The 19,010-nt window shown below is 31.5% G+C and overlaps 4 protein-coding genes across 12 annotated transcripts in view; 1 reads left to right on the top strand and 3 right to left on the bottom strand.

The window, feature by feature from the left end:
* The window catches only part of LOC124948852 (putative leucine-rich repeat-containing protein DDB_G0290503), a 7,052-nt gene extending 4,086 nt beyond the window's left edge, over positions 1–2,966 (bottom strand). For 4 of the 5 annotated variants that reach the window (XM_047493087.1, XM_047493088.1, XM_047493085.1 and 1 more), the window contains exons 1-4: positions 2,544–2,966; positions 1,850–2,101; positions 1,618–1,767; positions 1–1,513 (exon numbers count right to left, since the gene is read on the bottom strand). The exon at positions 1–1,513 is cut by the window's left edge. In XM_047493087.1, the coding sequence (XP_047349043.1) occupies positions 1–1,513; positions 1,618–1,767; positions 1,850–2,101; positions 2,544–2,654 (2,026 nt within the window). In that variant the 5' untranslated portion in view covers positions 2,655–2,966. The remainder of the gene's footprint in view (positions 1,514–1,617; positions 1,768–1,849; positions 2,102–2,543) is intronic. The other variant, XM_047493089.1, reaches the window with a different exon arrangement.
* A 378-nt stretch (positions 2,967–3,344) lies between these two features.
* Positions 3,345–18,928, bottom strand: LOC124948451 (perilipin-1-like). Of its 2 annotated transcripts, XM_047492081.1 has the most exons (4): positions 14,919–18,928; positions 5,605–5,709; positions 4,346–4,746; positions 3,345–3,805 (listed from the first exon to the last, which is right to left on the bottom strand). In XM_047492081.1, the coding sequence occupies exons 2-4, from the start codon at positions 5,671–5,673 to the stop codon at positions 3,661–3,663; spliced, it is 615 nt and encodes a 204-aa protein (XP_047348037.1). In that variant the 5' UTR covers positions 5,674–5,709; positions 14,919–18,928; the 3' UTR covers positions 3,345–3,660. The 2 variants fall into 2 exon arrangements, with proteins under 2 accessions (XP_047348037.1, XP_047348036.1); XM_047492080.1 differs by lacking the exon at positions 14,919–18,928 and having other exon boundaries at positions 3,346–3,805; positions 5,605–6,070.
* LOC124948449 (potassium channel subfamily K member 1-like) lies at positions 6,133–14,925 on the bottom strand. Of its 4 annotated transcripts, none has more exons than XM_047492074.1 (8): positions 10,782–14,925; positions 10,047–10,456; positions 8,483–8,614; positions 8,152–8,341; positions 7,780–7,995; positions 7,473–7,622; positions 7,004–7,205; positions 6,133–6,864 (listed from the first exon to the last, which is right to left on the bottom strand). In XM_047492074.1, exons 2-8 carry the CDS (start codon positions 10,404–10,406, stop codon positions 6,681–6,683), a joined length of 1,434 nt encoding a protein of 477 aa, XP_047348030.1. In that variant the 5' UTR covers positions 10,407–10,456; positions 10,782–14,925; the 3' UTR covers positions 6,133–6,680. The 4 variants fall into 4 exon arrangements, with proteins under 4 accessions (XP_047348030.1, XP_047348031.1, XP_047348032.1 ...); XM_047492075.1 differs by having other exon boundaries at positions 10,810–14,925; XM_047492076.1 differs by having other exon boundaries at positions 6,736–6,864; positions 7,004–7,236.
* LOC124948450 (TIP41-like protein) lies at positions 10,917–12,715 on the top strand. Its single transcript, XM_047492079.1, has 6 exons — positions 10,917–11,183; positions 11,281–11,550; positions 11,649–11,828; positions 11,922–12,144; positions 12,227–12,385; positions 12,484–12,715. Exons 2-6 carry the CDS (start codon positions 11,372–11,374, stop codon positions 12,646–12,648), a joined length of 906 nt encoding a protein of 301 aa, XP_047348035.1. The 5' UTR covers positions 10,917–11,183; positions 11,281–11,371; the 3' UTR covers positions 12,649–12,715.
* Positions 18,929–19,010: the final 82 nt, after the last annotated feature.

Below are 19,010 nucleotides of genomic sequence, written 5' to 3'. Positions count from 1 at the left end.
TTGTTTCTATCAGTTCAGATTCTTCTCTAACTTCTTTATCAGTGATGTGCATTTCTAATGAATCTTTCTCTTCGTTCTCACGAAGAGATTCTTTGATATCCTTATCTGACTTTTCTGTTGTATCTTGTATTACATCAGTTTGATTTGGTACATCCGTAGTCTCAGATTCTTCGTCATCAATAACAGAAAGTGTAATTTCTTCATTTTGTTGTTCATTTAATTCATCGTTGAATTTATCTACGTTCAATTCATCAACTTTCTCATCATCCTTGCATTTATCCTGAATTCTTAATTTATGTAATTTTAATTCCAACGTTTTGAAATGAGTTAATTCATGAGTAGCTAATTTAAGTTTATTCTCCAACGTTATACCACATTCACGACAAATATATTTTTCCTTTCTATTTGAATCCATTTCATCTGGTTCCGTGTTATCAGATGATGTTTCCTCTATTGAGGTCTTTGATTTGGACATGGAAGTTTTACGTAATCTTTTTAATGGAAAACTCTTTGCCTTTGATGTTGATGTACTTTCACTGGCAGACGTTGAACTTGAATTTGATTTTTTCTTTCTCTTTCCAGTTATATTATTACTCGAATGAGTTTCAGATATATTAATTGATTGTTGTTCATTTGAATTCTTTACATTTATACTATCTCCGGTTAATGACGAATCATCACTTGTATTATCTTCCCTCGATGATTTCAAATTTCCCAAAGTTGTATTTCGTTTTTTTCTCTGTGATTTATTAGTATCCATGTCCGACAAAGAATATACATTTTTATTTCCTTGTTTAATCCCCCTTGTTCTAAGGTTGGCTCGTAATCCTTTCCTCAATAAAATATCAGTATCAGAATAATGATTGCGTCCAGCAGAACTTTTCATACGATTTGCGTTTTGCAATTTTGATATTTTAGATGTTGTTTCTTTATCACTTTTCATTCTTTTGATACTTTTAATTTCACTATCACTGCTGTCACTTTTCGTATGCATTTTCGAACGTTTTTGACCTATTTTTGGTTTATTATCAGATTCTTTGGAAATTTTTTCCTGAGATTGCAAAGATTCTGTATCAATTTTATCCTCCACATCGACTTCACTTTCACTGTCCGTTATAACGTATATATTGTTACCATAGCTATCCTTTTCAACTTTATATCCCTTATGCTCTTTAAATGTTACATCAGTCAAAACATCTTTTAAGAATACTGCACATAATTTTGTATCTGATCGAGTTGGTTTTTTAAGCCTTGTTTTGCATTTACTAGGATCCATGCTTGTCCAACAAGTTTTACATACTGTTAATCTAGTTTTATAAAATCTATACATATCTTCGCCATCTTTAACAGAATTTTTACATGCGCCACAAAATCGAGGTTTCGGTTGAAGAGATGATATATCTTTATTCATTGTAACTTCAGGATTATCCGATTCAGAATTGCTTAAAATATATGATCTTGTTTTCATGGATGCAGTTATGGTTGTCTTTCGTTTTATTACAATTGTATTAACCTACAACATATGTATTTGAGTTATATATAAAAAAAATAATAATAATAATAAATAAATAAATAAATAAATTGACAAAACTAATAAATAATATAAAAATATATTACCTTTGGTAATATCGAATAGTCTATGTTTTTAGAAAATGTATCCCTTTCTTTAGAAAATTCTAAATACAAAGATCTTAGGTCAAACAATATATCCAAGCTGTATCTGCATGTTAGACACATTAATATGATTCCTTGGCTATATTCAATGAGCTATAAAAATATAGGTGTATTAGTAATATTGATAATTTACAATTTTATTTTTATATGAACGATTATAAATAGCAAGTCATACTTCATCTTGAAAAAGCTGCTGAACTTTAGATATTAGATCATCATTAAGATTATTTAAAGGATGGAGGCAACGGTTCAAATGAAAAATATATCTTCTCTTTCCTGATTCCAAACAAAACGTACAACATTTCCTTTTATAGATACTAGTTCCTATGGTTTTGCGAGCATCTTTATACTTCTTCAAAAAATCACTGCATTGTCTTAATTCAAATGCACATTTATAACAAACTTTATTGCTGATTTTCTTGTTCACCTATATTAAGGGAAAATAAATTTTTGTCAAAGAAATACGGTATTGCGAAAGGGGGGGGGGGGGGGGGGGGAAGGAAAAAAAAAAAAAAACAAAAAAACAAACAAACAAACAAAAAAAGAAAAAAAAATTGGTTTTATACATATTAACATATACATTGTTTAGAATAAATAAATACAATAGAAGGTTAATAATGCAAAATTGCATAAGCATTATAATAACTATATAATACAACGAAAGTGATCTAATGAATGTTAAAATTGAATTGTATTAATTTATGAAACATGTATTACTAATGTGAAACATTAAAACGTAGAAACGTGAGATATAATGCGTATTCATTTGCGCACGCCCCAACCTAAATACTTCTAGAATTTGTTTTGATGTAACACGAGTATTGTCTTTTGTAATGTTTATTAAAAAACAAAAAAAAAATTGAATGTACCTTTAATGACAAAAATGTTTCGACATCGCCACGTAATGTTTTATAGTTAGTAGGCGTAATATCAAGAAAGACGCCTTCATCGGTGAGACACAAAAAACAATATTCCGACATGGTCACATATGTTTTACACAAATTAGCATAGAATAAAAAAGAAAATAATACGATTGCATGAAAGCAAATATTTATATTAATATCATGTGTACATACACATACGCGATAACATTTACAAAATCCTCGTTCACGCAACTTCGATTTGGCGGTAACAACGGGCACCGCTATGCTAAAATGGCCGACATGCTTTTCGATATATCGAATCTAATTATTACTTTAACAATCGATTTATATATTTTTACACTACGCGCAACTTCATTGATAAAACTTCATTGAATAAATATTATCATTTGAATTTTTTTTTTAATCCAACTATTTATGCGTTTACGTTTCATATATAAAATTACAAATAAACGAATAATATAATAAAAAGTATTATCAAGTTCAATGCATCTTATCAAAATAATTATTATTTCCAATTGGTATTAATGAATGATAAAGAAAGCCCCCTAAAAAAAAAAAAAAAAAAAAAAGAAAAAGAATTTATCACGAGTTTTATATTATTATATACGTAACGAATATTAACGAATATTAACGAATATTAACGAATATAAATGAATATTAAGATTTCAATTAGATTCATCGAATATTTGTGCATTATTTTATTTTATTTTTTGTTTTTCTTTTTTTTTCTTTCTTTTTTTTTTTTTTTTTGTTTTTTTTTTAATCGTTAAATTTCTATACAATAAATAACATATATAATAATACCCTAATGAAAATATTTATTAAGAAGAATCTTATTACATAATAAGAAAATTATATTGCATATAACGACTTACAAATATATGAACGAGATCTCTATAATTCACCGTCAACACTATAAAATTGAATAAGAATCATTTGATAGTACTCATATATATGTATAAATATATATATACACACGCACTCACACACATATATATATATATATATTTGTGTTGAATGAATGTATGTACTTCAAATGTACATGTTCTTTTTTACAAGTGTCTACAGTAAAGATAATCAAAAAATTTATTTAACTTTATGATCACTTGACTTTCTGAAGAATATTATTATTCTTATCGTCATTCTTTTTGACATCTTTATCCATGGATGCTTCCAGTTGATCAACGTGGCCAATAATGTTGGATAACATAATAACAAATGTATTCATCGTTGATGAAGCTACATGTCTAAGATAGAAATATAAAAATATATTAAGAAATTAATATTAAATTTTATTTAAATATATAATGATAGAAAATTTATATATATATATATATATATATATATATATATACATATATTTATATATTATATATTTCTGATGAATAGGCCAACAAAGAGTATAAGAATAAAAGTCATTTTAAAAATAGGATTATTATGCTAATATATTATACATAATCGTCAAAAAAAAAATTTATGATATGTACATTTTGTAAATTTAATGAAACAGAGAGATATATATTATCAACTTTCATGTCTAAAATTTAAAATCTTCAATATTAAATATTACAATTACAATTTAAATATTACAAATGTTTCTATACAAAACAATATCTAAATCCAAAACCCTTCAGTGAAAAAACATTAGAGATGTATAATAAAGACATTATATTATTTTATAATTAAATATATATATATATATATAAATATGTATGTATATTATTGATTTAACGCGATATTACTTTACATATTTATTATTAATAAAAGAAAAAAGAAATCACCATTACCTGATGTTATTGCTGATATTTTGGAACATCTCATAGGGTGATAGTTTAATGGAAGGTACTTTCTCTTCTAAAAAGTCCAAACCAATGCAGACAAAATTGTCGACAGTTTTCATTGGTGTTTCCAATGTTTCGCCTATCCGATTGGTCATTGGACTAATATATTCGGCACCTTTACTCAATCCATTTTCCAAACTATCAAATACAATGGTAACGGACTCATGGGATTCTTTAACTGTTCTGTATGTTTGGCATAAGGTTGAGGTTACCGATAAAAATATCGGTAATCGAAAGAAACGCCGCGTACAGACCATACAACTTTCCTCTTCTTTTTTAATTAATTTATTATCATTGTTAGACGTAGGATTTGCAAGATCGTTCATCCCAGTCATAATACTGAGTTGCTAAAAATGCAAAACAGAAAAACAATCAAGTTCGACATTATATTTTTCATAATCGTCAAGCAACATTGATTTCGATGTTGCCATACAAAAGTAAATATTATCAATTATGAGAAACAAATATAATATATCTTTACAACGTGATAAAAATATATTTTCGAAGAAACGATATATATTTATTTGAATCGAAAATAACAATAAATATAAATATTAACTAATGATAATAATAATAATAATAATAATAACAACAATAACACTAATAATAATAATAATAATAATAAATAATAAATAATTATAATAATAATAATAATAATAATAAAAAAAAGAAGGAAGAAATTTTACTAGAAAAAAAAAAAAAAAATAAATAAATAAATAGTTTCCTAGAGGATTCGGATTAAAATAACACTAGGAGAAAAAGATTAAGGTTCGTACGCAAGAGAAAGTTATCGAATGCGAACACTTCAAAGTTCTACGCTGCTAACCACACACAACAAACATATTTACACATATTATACATATGTATATATATATATATATATATATATATATATATATATATATAAACATATAACACTATGCAGTGCAAATATCACTATATAGTGGAAAAAACACATATACATATTTTTCAATCGAATGCTTAAAAATAATACTTGATACATCACATTTCGTTCGTTTTAAAGGCATTTGTAAAGGGAAAAAATAAAATGAAGAAAAAAAAAAAAAAAAAAAAAAAAAAAAAAAAAAAAAAAAAAGAATTAAAAATAAACGAAGGTATTGCGTGGAGCAATGTGCACGTGTAATGAACAAATGCAAACACTGAATATCTTCAAAAAGTTCTACTCTTTGTCAAATAATACGCACACGATATGCGATGCGCACGATAGTCGAAGGGGTCTCTCTGATCTTGAAGGAATTTTCGGAGTTATCCATACTCTTCCACCTGACGATTTTTTAAACTCTCTCTCTATCTATCTATCTCTTTCTTTCTTTTAACGGAGTCTTTTATTTTCACAATTTGCGACGGAAGTCGGCGGAGTTCACAACGAAAACTTAGAATATCGTCCCGCCGAAATTGTTTTCTTCTTTGTTTTTTCCTTTATTTGTCTGTCTCCTTTTCTCTTTCTCTTTCCCTCCCTCCCTCCCTCTCTCTCTCTCTTACTCTCTTTCTTTCTCTCTATGTATCTCTTATTACTCTTTCCTCTTTTCGTCCCTTTTCTGTCTCTAAATATAGAAGGAACGACCCTGAAGAAATTCTACTTTATTAACAAAAACCAAACCTCTCGCGACGTCGATCGAAGCTACGACTCATTATTCCCCCACTCTTTCTCACTCAACGCTTTCTTTTCTTTCTATCCCCCTCTCTCTTTCTCTCTCTCTCTCTCTCTCTCTCTCTCTCTCTCTCTCTTCCACTTTCTGGTGACGTCAGCGAGAATTGGAAACTCGCCGCAGCGCGGGAAATTCAAATTCAATTTTGCGATTCGCATCTACGTAACTTTACGCTTATTTTATTCATTTGTTTATTCATTTATTTTATTTTTCTTTCCCTCGTAATTTTCGAATAATTTCTATTTAACGTAGAGAATCGTTGATCGTAAATTTAATCTTTTTTTTGTTTTTTTTTTTTTGCCTTGTTCGATTACACTCTTTATTTCTAGGTCTTTCATGACGTCGTGTTGAAAATCGTAAGCTTTACCTTAACGCGGGAAATTCAAATAGGTTTGTTATATCTTCTCTTCTCGTAACTATATTTATGTCGATCGTAATGAAATATATATATATATATATATATTTATTTTTTCTCTTCTCTTTTTTTTTTTTTATTAATTTTCTACTTGTTACTATTTATAATATCGAATCGTCGATCTACATAAATTTATTTTTTCTAAAATATCGAATTTATATTTGCAATGAATTAGATCGAAATTTTTTAAGATTATTTAAACGCTCGATTCGTAAACGACGATTTGTACGATCGGTTTTTTCGGAGGTGTTGCCGTCGCGGATGCTGCGATATCTCGTAATACAGCTTCAACAGCTTCTTCCCATTCTTTTTCTTTGGAATCAGATCGATCCGATTGTGACCATTTTAATCGTGGCATAGAGACCACCGTTAATACTTTTCTAAAAATCATAAAGAAATTTGGTTGAAAATTGAAAAAGAAAAGAAAAATAAAAAAGAAAGAAAGAAAAGAAAAGAAAAGAAAAGAAAAATAACACTGAATATCATTAGATGACAATATAACAGATATATTTTCAATACCTGAGATCAGAATGAAGAGCAGACATATCACCGCCAGCATGCTCACCCAATTTCCGTATAGTTTCTGCCAATGGTCCGCTCAATGCTTGCAATCTTCTCCAAGATTGAGCGTACTGTCTTCTTACCAGTTCTATGATTGTACTGGTCAATGCTAAGCCCACCAGGATGTATAAGGTACACAGTAACGTATACTTTGGCTTCTCTGCGCATGGGATCGACGATACGAAGGGTAGCTATAATTACGTATAGGACAAACTGCGCGAAGATATTCAAAAGTTACTACGTTTAAAAGATTTTTCTACTGAAACGACGAGAATATGAAAAATTCTGTCTAAATCAATTCTCTGATATATCAAGATCACGTTATAATGAGAATTTCCAAATACAATCAATCATCATGTATCCTTGTTTTTTTGTTTCCTCACAAAAAAATAATGTCACACAAATCGAATTGTTATCGTACACTTACTTGGAACAAGATCGCCAAATCCTATGGTTGTCATCGTCACAAAACAAAAATAAAATCCTTCGAAAAAGCCCCAATCGTCTTCCCAAAGCATAAACATACCTGCACCGCACGCCAGATATACGAAAAGTAATGCGACCGCTGCGACTGCGCCTAAATGACAAAAAGGGGGGGGAGGGAAAAAAAAGAGAAAGAAAAGAAAAGAAAAAAAAAAACCAAACAAAAAAGATTTCTTTTCGAGATTGCAATTTCGAACGATTTGTTTCTCGTTATATCTTTTTTGCCTTCTCCTCAAATATTATTTCATTACCAACTGATCTCCTTCCGGCTAGATTCATGGTGAAGCATGGTGTAGCTGTTATAAATGATAATCTTGATTTTGCTATTACGGTTAACTGGACGACAGCCTCGGCGAAAAGTTTGCCCCAATCAGCGATTACCGTCAAAGTTAAAGGAATTCCTATGATGGCGAAGAGTATGCAAAAGATTCTTCCATAGTTCGTTGATGGTACTACGTTACCGTACCCTAAAGATGAGGCAGAGGAGAGAGAAAAAAATAAATAAATAACAAAAAAGAAGAAGAAAAGAATCAAAATTTATCCTTCACGATAGAAAATATTACGTATATCGTTAAAAAAAAAAAAAAAATATATATATATGTATACATATAATCGTAATTTACCGATCGTTGTGAGAACCGTGCTCGCAAAAAATACAGCTTGAAGGACGCTCCAGCGATCGGTAGAAATCGGTGGTAACTCAATCAATCCTCGATCATCCTGTTCTATAGCTTCTGTAACAAAACTGACCAACATACCAGCTTCGGCAGTTTCTTGAATTGCCTCCTCGTATTCTCGTAATTTTACATTCACCTACAAGATTATTAATTTTTTATTCTCTTTTTTCTTTTTTTTATTCTTTCCTTTTTATTAGACTTTAATACACACATACACACACACACACACAAAATAGAATTGTAATCTTGTAAGTAGCAAGAAATTTTATATACTCGCCAGAGTTCTCAAGTTGGTAACATCGGTATTGTTAGAAATCGTATCGAGAAATCTGTATCTTTGCGTACGTAACTTAGTACGTAATCTTTCTAATCTTGCTAATTCAGCCGGTAGTTCGATCTGTCGAAATACCTGAAATAATTTCTTTAATATATACGTAAATAAAAGTACGTCAAGAAAATTTTCAATGCTCGAGAGTATCATTTCGATTGTATTTTAATTCCATCGAAAGTCTTCGATTTGTCGAAAAAATATAATGAAAATAATTACGCGATCGTTCGAATCGTTCTAAATACCATTTGGAAATTTCGATCCGTTCGGAAAAAAAAAAAAAAAAAAAAAAAACAAGAAAAAAATCTGAAATAATTATTTCTTCATGAAAAATAATAAGAGAATATTATTATTTTTCATGAATTAAAATTGTCCTTTTATTTGTTTTTTATTTTCTATTTTTTTTTTTTTTGGGGGTTTTTTCGATCGATTAATATCAGAGTTAAAATTATTCCTTTGGCAATAAAGAAGAAGAAGAAGAAAGGAGAAGAAATATGATTCCCTTTTTCCATTTTTAAACGCACTTGACAATAAAAGGTATAAGTTTTCTGAAAGAAGATCCGGTTAGTCGCTTCCGCTTGAATATGAGTGCCCACTTAACGTTAATGCACATTTAAAGCATTTAGAAACAAACATTTGCACGAATTTGTAATTTCAAATGTGATAAAATTAGATTTCATTTACTCTATTTATTTTTAATCGTACGATTTAGTCTTCTCTTTTTTTTTTCTTTGTTCGTTTCGTTTTTCTTTTTTTTTCTTTTTTTTCTTTTTGTTAAAGATTTTATAAATTACTCAAAGTAAAAATATATATCAAATCATTTGAATATTTGTAAGTTATTCTCGAACTCGACGTTAAACTAAAAATCAAATAAACCATTAGAAGAGAATAAAGAGAATTAATGATCTAATTCGATCTGAACGTCGAACAATTGTTATTTTAAAATATGCCTCAGGTATGTGATAAATTTATTCTGATTTTTTTTGTTTTTTTTTCTTTTTTTTTTTTTTGTTTTTTCTTTTCTTTTCTTCTTTTTCTTTCTCACGAAAACACGATCAAGTATATAAACGCGATGAGATTTTCTGTGGAAATTCATACATTTGTAAAATCCAGCCGTGAACGTTTAAGTTGAAATACCATTTTCATCGGCCTGCTCTCTTCAATAACTAAAAATAGAATCGAATTGGATAGCACGAGGGCCAAACGTTTGTTGTAAAAACAAACTTATTTCTCCCGAAACTGATCGTTTCGTATTTACATATACGTAAACAAAGTAAACGTAATGACTCCTTTGGTTCTTCATTTATTGCGTAAATGAACGAAAATAATGTTGTCCGATGAGTATACAAAAAAAGAATGTTTGAAAATTAAACGATTAAATATTTTCTTTCTTTCTTTATTTATTAGTTATTATCATTATTTATTTATTTATTTATTTATTTTCTAATGCGATTATAAATTCATAAAATATTGCATCGATGATGATTAAAAAAATTGATTTTTTATAACTCACCATACCACCGGCTGCCGTATAAAGCATCAATGTAATTAAAAGTCCAACATGTCCAGCGATCGATTTTATTTTTCTCATAGTTTCTTCTCGTAAATATGGTTTAACTTTGTCAGAATTTCGAATATCATTTGAAGATTCTGATCCGTTAATATCTTTGGTAATTCCATTGTATTGACCAAGTTCGACAGACGAATTTGTTTTTTTATTAATTGTCATTATATAAACGAATAAATTGACTGTCTCCAATAACAGGAACCGTGCAAACGGAACAAGCAATCGTCGCGGACTGATGCAGATTCCACAATGATCTTCGATAACTTCAAACACGTCTCTCCCGAATAAGATCGAACGGAACTCCATCTCTTCGGTTTTATCTATCAATTCAATTTACCCGCCACTCCAAGCGTCATCTAACAACGAAATGTTCAAACTAATATTTTTCATTTTTTTTTTTACATTAATCATAAGCTACGTTATAAGAGACATATTGTGAATGATTGGTATTAAATAAAAATCTTATAAATTTTTTGTTTCTTTTTTGAATTGCAATTTTTTCTCAATTTTTAGATTGTAGGTTTTTTTTTCTCTAATTTTTTTTTTTTTTTTTTTTTTTTTTTTTTTTCCGGACTATAAAAATTTATATCCTTAGGAAACTTTCATGCTTTTGTTCCTTTTTTTCTTTTTTTCTTTTTTTAAATACAGGAATGGATTAATAACTTGTAAAATCTTTATTACATGTAATTTATCATTCATAAAAAATTACTCGAGTATTTTTTCTTCTTTCAAATTATTGGCGGGTTATTATCGTGGTGATCACTGGGTATAAGCAACGAGTAGGTCCCTCTGGCTGCAGAAACTGTAAGGATAAATTTATTATGATCTGTATTATGAACTTAAAATTGTACTTTTCGTCAGTTTTCATCATGAAAAACTTGTGCTAGTTTTGTTGTTTATTGATACTTTATTTGTTTTAAGAAGAGGAAATTTTTGAGAATAAAGAAAAACGTGTATATATATATATACATATATACATATATATGTATATATATATTTGAGATTTGAAAATTATATTCGATAACCAAAAACTGTTCGTTGTGAAAGTTTTTCTTGATATTTTATCATATGAATTCTTGAAAGGTTAAACATAATTTTCCAAATGATAATATCAATTTGTGATGATATAAAATATAAGAAAAGAAATATTGATAGTAAAATAAAATCTTTATCGTTTCAGTTGTATCCTTAGATAGATAACCAAGATAAAAAAAAAAAAAAATTAAAACATGTATCAAGACGCTAATATTTTTTAACAACAAGTTTTGATCATGACAACGGTTAAAGTTCATGGGGGAATAGATATATTGCGGTTACCTGTTAATGAAGAAGAGCATGTCTTTCCACCATGGCAAATCAAATATACTCAATCTCATATACTTCACTCCAAGTGTTCAAAAAGCGAGAATGGCTGCGGTGACCAAGATGCTACTGCTTGTCAATTTTGCATGTATGACATTTTCTTATTTTGTAACATCTTAATTGTTATTGTATTATACGTTATCATTTTAGAATATTTATGTATTTTTAAAAAAAAATCTTTGATAGATATAGTAAAACTTTAGAACTGCCACATATGCCAGATATGGTATTTCCAAATAATGTATTAACTTTGAAACATCGGGATGGAGCTATATTGCAATTTAATGCACTTGATGCATTGAAATATGTTTCCAATGGTAAAATCAATGTACAACTTGCTTGTGCTGAAGCATGGAAAGAATCAAGGTAAATATATAATCCTTACTATTGAATTAATATACATATAAATTATAGATTATATTTATAATTCATATGATATATTCAAATAATTTATAATAGATCCGAAAGCAGTGAATTTTTAGAGGAAAAAGTTAAACCATTCGATTGGACTTTTACAACCAATTATACAGGTACAATATCTGGATTTGATTTGGAAGAAACAAAAGATAGAATTGATTTAGACAAATTGAGAAGAAAGGAAAAAATTAGATTTTATCATGATTTAACACTTTTTGAAGATGAGCTTCATGATAATGGCATCGCCGTTTGTTCTGTTAAAATTGTAAGTTGTTAAATATAACATGACAATCGTATATCTTAATAATCAAAATTTATACACCTTTATGTATTATTTCTTTTATTAGCGTGTAATGCCTACTAGTTTCTTCATTCTTCTACGTTATTTTTTGAGAATTGATAATGTCATGCTAAGAATAAAGGATACTCGCATTTATCACGAATTTGGACAAGATTATCTTCTACGAGAATTTACAACTCGGGAAGCCAAAGTTCAAGATATTCATGTAAGTACAATCGTCATTGTAATTTAACAATTATATGTAAAATAATTTTCTTTATTATTTTTAAACAATAAATTATAAGAACAAAATGTTTTCAATAGGTATCTCCAGTATTGTTCATAGAACCAAGTGAGATAGCACCTCACTTACCGCTAACTGAAAGTTACTATCATAAATTGACTGTACAATCAAAAGAAGAATCGAAAGTAGAGGATGGAACGTCGACTTCTGTTGATAACAACACAGTAGATAATACTATTACTTAATCTTTATAGACATTTTCTGGAAAAAAAAAAAAAAAAGAAAAAAAGAATATGGGTGATATCAAATATACTCAATCACAATTTATTACCTAAAGAAAAAGAACTAAAAACTTGCACGTATTTTCTGCAATTGAAAAGAAAAGAAAAAAGAAAAGAAAAAGAAAGAAAGGAAAAAAAATAAAAATTATAAAATACTTTTCAGAAAATATATAGGATATTGATTTCATATGATCAATATAATTTGCTTGAAATCAGGCCACAGTAGTACAGAAAAGGAGTGTGTAATTTCTATATGAGATGCAACATTAAAAAAAAAAAACAAAAACATAAAAAAAAAAACAAAACAAAAAAAGCAAAAAAAAAACAAAATGTTAAGCAATAATGTTCTGTTTAATCCGTAATAAAGTCGTTTCACATAAAAAAAAAAGGAAAAAAAAAAAAAAAACCAAAAAAAAAAAACAAAAAATTCTATCAAAAATATCTTTGTAAGTGTAAATTATTTACTGGAATCAAGTGTTCCATTCGTATCCATTAGCTTATCGGAAGAAAGTCATTATCAAACGAGAGATTAAAATATCTATTTCTGGTAAGATACGATATAAATATATAACTCCCATAATAATAGATTCACACATTAATTTTCCTATTTGATTTTTTTTTTCTTTTTTTTTTTTTTTTTTTTTTTTTTTTTTTTTTTCTAGATGAACTTCTTAATAATTCTGGATGCAATGAGACAATATATTACATCTTGACTATAATGCTGAATGAAAATGAAATAAAATGGGTCAGATCGTACTATAAACGTATTCATAAAGACGAATGATATATATATATATATATATATATACACTGATAATAAAATCAGTAAATCTATACATATTAACATCGTACGTCTATATACCGATAGATTACATTTCAGAATTATCAACGAATTTTCTCTACGAGGAGAATAAAATCAATAAATAAAAAAAAAAAAAAAAAAAAAAAAAAAAAAAAAATAGCGGTTTGTAATATTAGATAAAATATAATTTTAATTTTGCAAAGATTTCATCGATGCGTTTGTCACTTAAGTGCATTCCCGAGATTCTTTTTCTTTTTCTTTTCTTTCTTTCTTTCTTTCTTTTTATTTTATTTTCTTCTTTTTTTGTTTTGTCCTTTTTCTAGATCTTTTCTTTCTTTTTTTTTTTCTTTTTTTTTTTTTTTTGGATAATTTACAACAGGAATTTCTTGACATTCATCCTTTATTAATATTAATTATTTCACGAGTGATTTTCAATAGTTATAGACGTGATCGTTGAATGGGTTGTAGGTATCGATGACAACATCATTCACGTTTCCATAATACAACCGTAGAAATGGCAATTCCCAGCCATATGCTTTACATAAAGCCACACCTTCGACTTGCATAGTCGATGTTAAGCGGGTGTGACTAGAGCGAATGGGCACGTACAACGAAAACAAAGATTTCTTCATATATATATATATAGTGATCAGATTTTTCATAAGAGAATTCATGTTTAAATATAAATCATTCCAAAGAATATAGAAACAATCGAATATAAATCCAGATCAATCTTTTATGGATAATCCTTTGGAAAGATTTAATTGGATAATTTAAAGAGACAAAAAATTATATTATAAAAAATTAGAAACTCTGATGAAAATCATTTAGAAGAAAGTGGTACGACATATTCATAATAACGTTAATTTCCAAAGGAGGCCAAGGATACTATGTAATACGAACGAACTCAAGTCGTCCGCGTTAATAACGATGTTACGCTGTTGTTGATGTCATGACCATTAAGTTGGCCCATATATATATATATATATATATATATGTATGTATATATATAATGCATCTTCATATTTTTATTTTTTCTACCATACGAATAGTATTCATGAATCAAGTAAGAATGAGAGAATACATTGGGAGAATTCAAAGCTTTAACTTCGTAATTAATGACAGGTGAATGAATAATAAACATATTGATTTGATTGCTATCAGCTGACACAATCGAAACGTTAATTTTGCTTCTTTTTATTTCCTTCTATAATAAAGATCGATCGATCGATCGATCGATCCAACAAACATGATCATTGAAAGGAAATCTTTCATCAAAATGAAAGAGAACTTGGTCATGAAAATTCTCTCTCTCTTTCAAGATACCAATAAATTATTGTAAGTTCAAAGTTCAAGACTTCTATATCACGTGCTACTACTAACTTTCTTATCGAATTTTAAGTTTGGTCTATGCAACCGTGTCTTTCTCTCTCTCTCTCTCTCTCTCTATCTATCTATCTATTTATCTCTCTTTTTCTCTCTCTTTCTCTCTTGGCACGCGCTAAGTCGCGCACCAGCCAAGGCGTAAGCCAATTTTCAGTTCCTAAACTAAAGCAAATCCTCCTCCTTCTGGTCGTTCTTCCCCGGCGATATCTGACCTTGGAAAGGTCACGTCTCTTTCACGCACACCTCGCCGCATTCCACAAGTACCCCCGCGCGCGTTCTTAGCGAATGCAATTGTATGCTTATCGCGAAGAAATCCGTACGAGGTACGAGTTCAGAGACTTGGGATTTGGATGAATAGATAAGGATGAAGTAGATGTATCAAGGTCACGTCTGGAAACTATCCAAAGGTACTTCTACGTATTATACGCATGTATATGTGTGTGTGTGCGCGCATATATATATATATATATATATATATATATATATAACAATATCAAAAAGAAAACAAAGAAAAAGAAAACAGAAAAAAAGGAAGGAAAATATCGATTGAAAATCCTTGGAAAAATCTTAATCAAATGTTCGAATCGATTCGATAAGAGATCGACGTGTGTCGTCGTCAATCGAGTGATCCTGGAGTAAACTCGTTACGGCCATGCTCGGAGAGCAAGGAGTGCGTGTAAAAACTTGGGTGAACTCCAGCGCGAAAAGGGAAGAAAAAGAAAGGGAAGAGAGAGAGAGAGAGAGAGAGAGAGAGAGAGAGAGGAGTGAAGAGGAGGAGGAGGTTGGAGTAGAGGCGCTCGTTCCTGGGTAAAGCTCGAAGGGTACCCCTCGCTCTCCTCACCATTCTCGGCAGCACGATCGCCATCATCAGCGTCACTAGAAGCAACAGCAGCAGCAACAGCAGCAGCAGCCAGCAGCCAGCAGCAGAAGTAGCAGGAGTCGCCCTTCGATGTGTCAGTGTGCGTAGGTGTTTCCGGCCTGGCCGCCATCGGCGTCCTCATCGTTGTCGTCGTCGACGACGACGACGACGACGACGACGAAGAAGACGACGACGGAGACGACGTGCCACGGAGTGCTGTCTACCGCGTCGTGTGTAAAAGAGAAGCATACAGAGAGGAAGAGAGAGCAAGAGAGAGAGAGAGAGAGAGAGAGAGAGAAAGGAGAGAGAGAAAGAAAGAGAGAGAGAGAGGAAGAAGAAGGTATGCGAGCCACGAACGCTTCTCTGTTTTGTATATATGTACGTACATATATATGTGTATGTGTGTATACGTACACACTCTTTCTCTTTCTCTCTCTCTATCTCTCTATCTTTCTCTTTCTGTTTCTCATTCCCTCTTCCGAAAGAGAGAGGAGCAGCCTCGGCCGGAAGCAGTTACTCGTACGATGCAACGAAAATATCAGGCGTCCGTTTCGCAATCAGCCGACCCGCGTTCGTCGAGTTTAATATAGAACACTGGTGGTGGTACGCCCAGTCGCAAAAACACACCACGCACGTTGCCTTCGCTCATGTAAACTGGCTACTGTGTCTCTTTCTATCTCCATCTTTCTCTCTCTCTCCCTCTCTCTCTCTCTCTCTCTCTCTCTCTCTCTCTCTCTCTTCCACCCTCTCTCTCTTTCTTTCTTTAACCCTCTTTCTTACTCTCTGTGTACACGCGAAAGCTACGAGAGATCCAACCTTTTAATGGACGACTCCCAATGGACACCACCACCTTCGTGGTATCCTTCTTTCTTTCTTTTTTTTCTTTTCTTTTCCCCCGTGACCTTGACTCTTTGGATGGCATTTTTGTATGGTAGAGAGACTCTCTAACACATCCGTTGGATTTGTCTCTTGAGGAGAAAGAGAAGGAGAAGGAAGAAGAAGAAGAAGAGGAGGAGGTAGTGATGGAGGAGAAGGAGGAGGAGGAGAAGAAGAAGATGGAGGAAGAGCAGGGGAAGGAGGAGAAGGAGACACCGAGGAGCAGCGAACTCTGACATCTTGGCGACGATCGTCTTCCGTTGCTCCCCCGTGCATTCGTTCGAGTGTAGAAGAGAGGAAAGGATAAATAAGCGTGAGGGAGGAGAAGCGTGAAGGGCGTTGTTGTACGACTATCTCTCTCTCTCTCTCTCTCTCTCTCTCTCTCTCTCTCTCTCTCTCTCTCTCTCTCTCTCTCTCTCTCTCTCTCTCTCTCTCTCTCTTTCTCTCTCTCTTTCTCGAGGCTACGCGCGCCAAGTAGGAGAAGGAGGACGATGATGACGAGAGAGAGAGAGAGAGAGAAAGAAAGATTGAGAGGGAGGAAGGGGTACTTCCGGTCACGTGAATCACTGCACCGACCAGCCACTTTGCTCTCTTCTTATTTTCGGCTCATCTCGCCGCTCTCTCGAGCCCTTCTTCTTCTTCTTCTTCTTCATCGTCGACGTCGTCGTCGTCTTCGTCTTCGTCTTCGTCGTCCTCCTTCTCCTCCTCCTCTTCATCCTTCTTTCCTCTCTCTCTCTCTCTCTCTCTCTCTCTCTCTCTCTCTCTCTTTCTCTCTCTACCCCTAGGCTTCCCTTGCTCGTTTCTCGATTAATGTACCGCGTCACAAATCGGTCACGAACGGACGGAGCAAACACAGTGGGACGACGTGTTCCCTCTCTTCGAGAGAAAGAGAGAGAGAGATGATGCGTGGGGTTCTGTAATTTACAACGGATGCTGTGCATCCAATGCAACATTCTACAGGGCACACACGAGGATGCCCTGAATACTTTCTCACTCTCGCCGAATATTTTCGTTCGGTAACCTTCCGGATGTTAGTAGAGTTTTGTCGAGGGAGGATGTGATATCCCTCTTTTAAATCCTCCTCCTTCTCTTCCCCCTCCTCATCCTCATCCACATCCTCATCGCCATCATCATCATCATCATCATCATCATCATCATCATCATCTTTCTTCTCTTCCTGCCCTCACCCCACAATTCGCTTCCCCTCCACCAAAAGGAAAAAAAAAAAAAAAAAGAAAAAAGAAACTCGCTCGTTGCTTAGTCTATCATTTACACGTAACATTTTATGTGTAACTATTACGAGTATGTAATAGATTGTTAGATAAAGTTACACCTAAATGGTAAACGCGTGTAAATAGATAAACAGATAGATAAATAGATTGATACAGATATAGATACAGATATAGATATAGATATAGATATAGATATATATATATGTATATATTTACAAGACATATACAGAGTGTATAGGCTTAACATTAATAAAAACTTGATTTCTTTCGATTGGCGAGACACACGCACTCACGTATTACATGCATACATTACCAACGACACAGACGCGCTACCGAGGCATTCAAAATTTTTTTTCTATCCTCTCTTTCTCTCTCATTCTTGTCATTATCTTAACAGACGACATATTATCCCTCTCTCTCTCTCTCTCTCTGTTTTTTTTTTAGAATTTTTACAAAGGATATTTTTTTCGATTGACGTGGATAAATTGAAAGAAAATAATTATGTGTATGAGTGTACGTGTGTGTATATATATATATATATAAAAAATAGGAAGAACGTGAAAAGAGGGGTAAAAGTCGATAGAAGGGAAAGAGACAGACATAACGTTACTTTTTTTTCTCTTGTTCACATTGTGCCGATATAATCCTTTCCCTCTCCATATCTCTCTCTCTCTCTCTCTTTCTCTCTCTATTCTTTATTTCTCCCTCTTTCCGAGTTCACTCCTCGTTTTACGTCCCTCCGCATATAATCTCTCTCTCGTCACATTCCGCACAAACATCGAAGCGAACGTTGCTCGCGCATACGATCGCCATTTCTCTTTCTCTCTCTCTCTCTCTCTCTCTCTCTCTCTCTCTCTCTCTCTCTCTCTCTCTCTCTCTCTCTCTCTCTCTCTCTCTCTCACTCTTTCTCTATCTGTTTCTGTTTCTCTCTGTCTCTTTTGCCGCCTCGGTGTCTCTCCTTCGCGAGAAGGCGAGCGAACGGCAAAATTATATGGTAAAGCTCTTTTCGTGTCTTTTTTAATAAAAGAAAAAAGAAAAATGAAAAAAAAAAAAAAAAAAAAAGAAAAGAAAAAATAATGCTAATAATATTATAATAATAATAATAATATTATAATTCCGAACCCGATGAAGATAAAATACATATTTATCGTTCTTTTGTTCTTTCTTTTTT

The sequence above is a fragment of the Vespa velutina genome, chromosome 4, assembly GCF_912470025.1.
Source record: "Vespa velutina chromosome 4, iVesVel2.1, whole genome shotgun sequence".
Lineage (NCBI taxonomy): Eukaryota > Metazoa > Arthropoda > Insecta > Hymenoptera > Vespidae > Vespa > Vespa velutina.
Note: the sequence above shows the minus strand (reverse complement) of the source record. Positions and strands in the feature narration are given on the sequence as shown.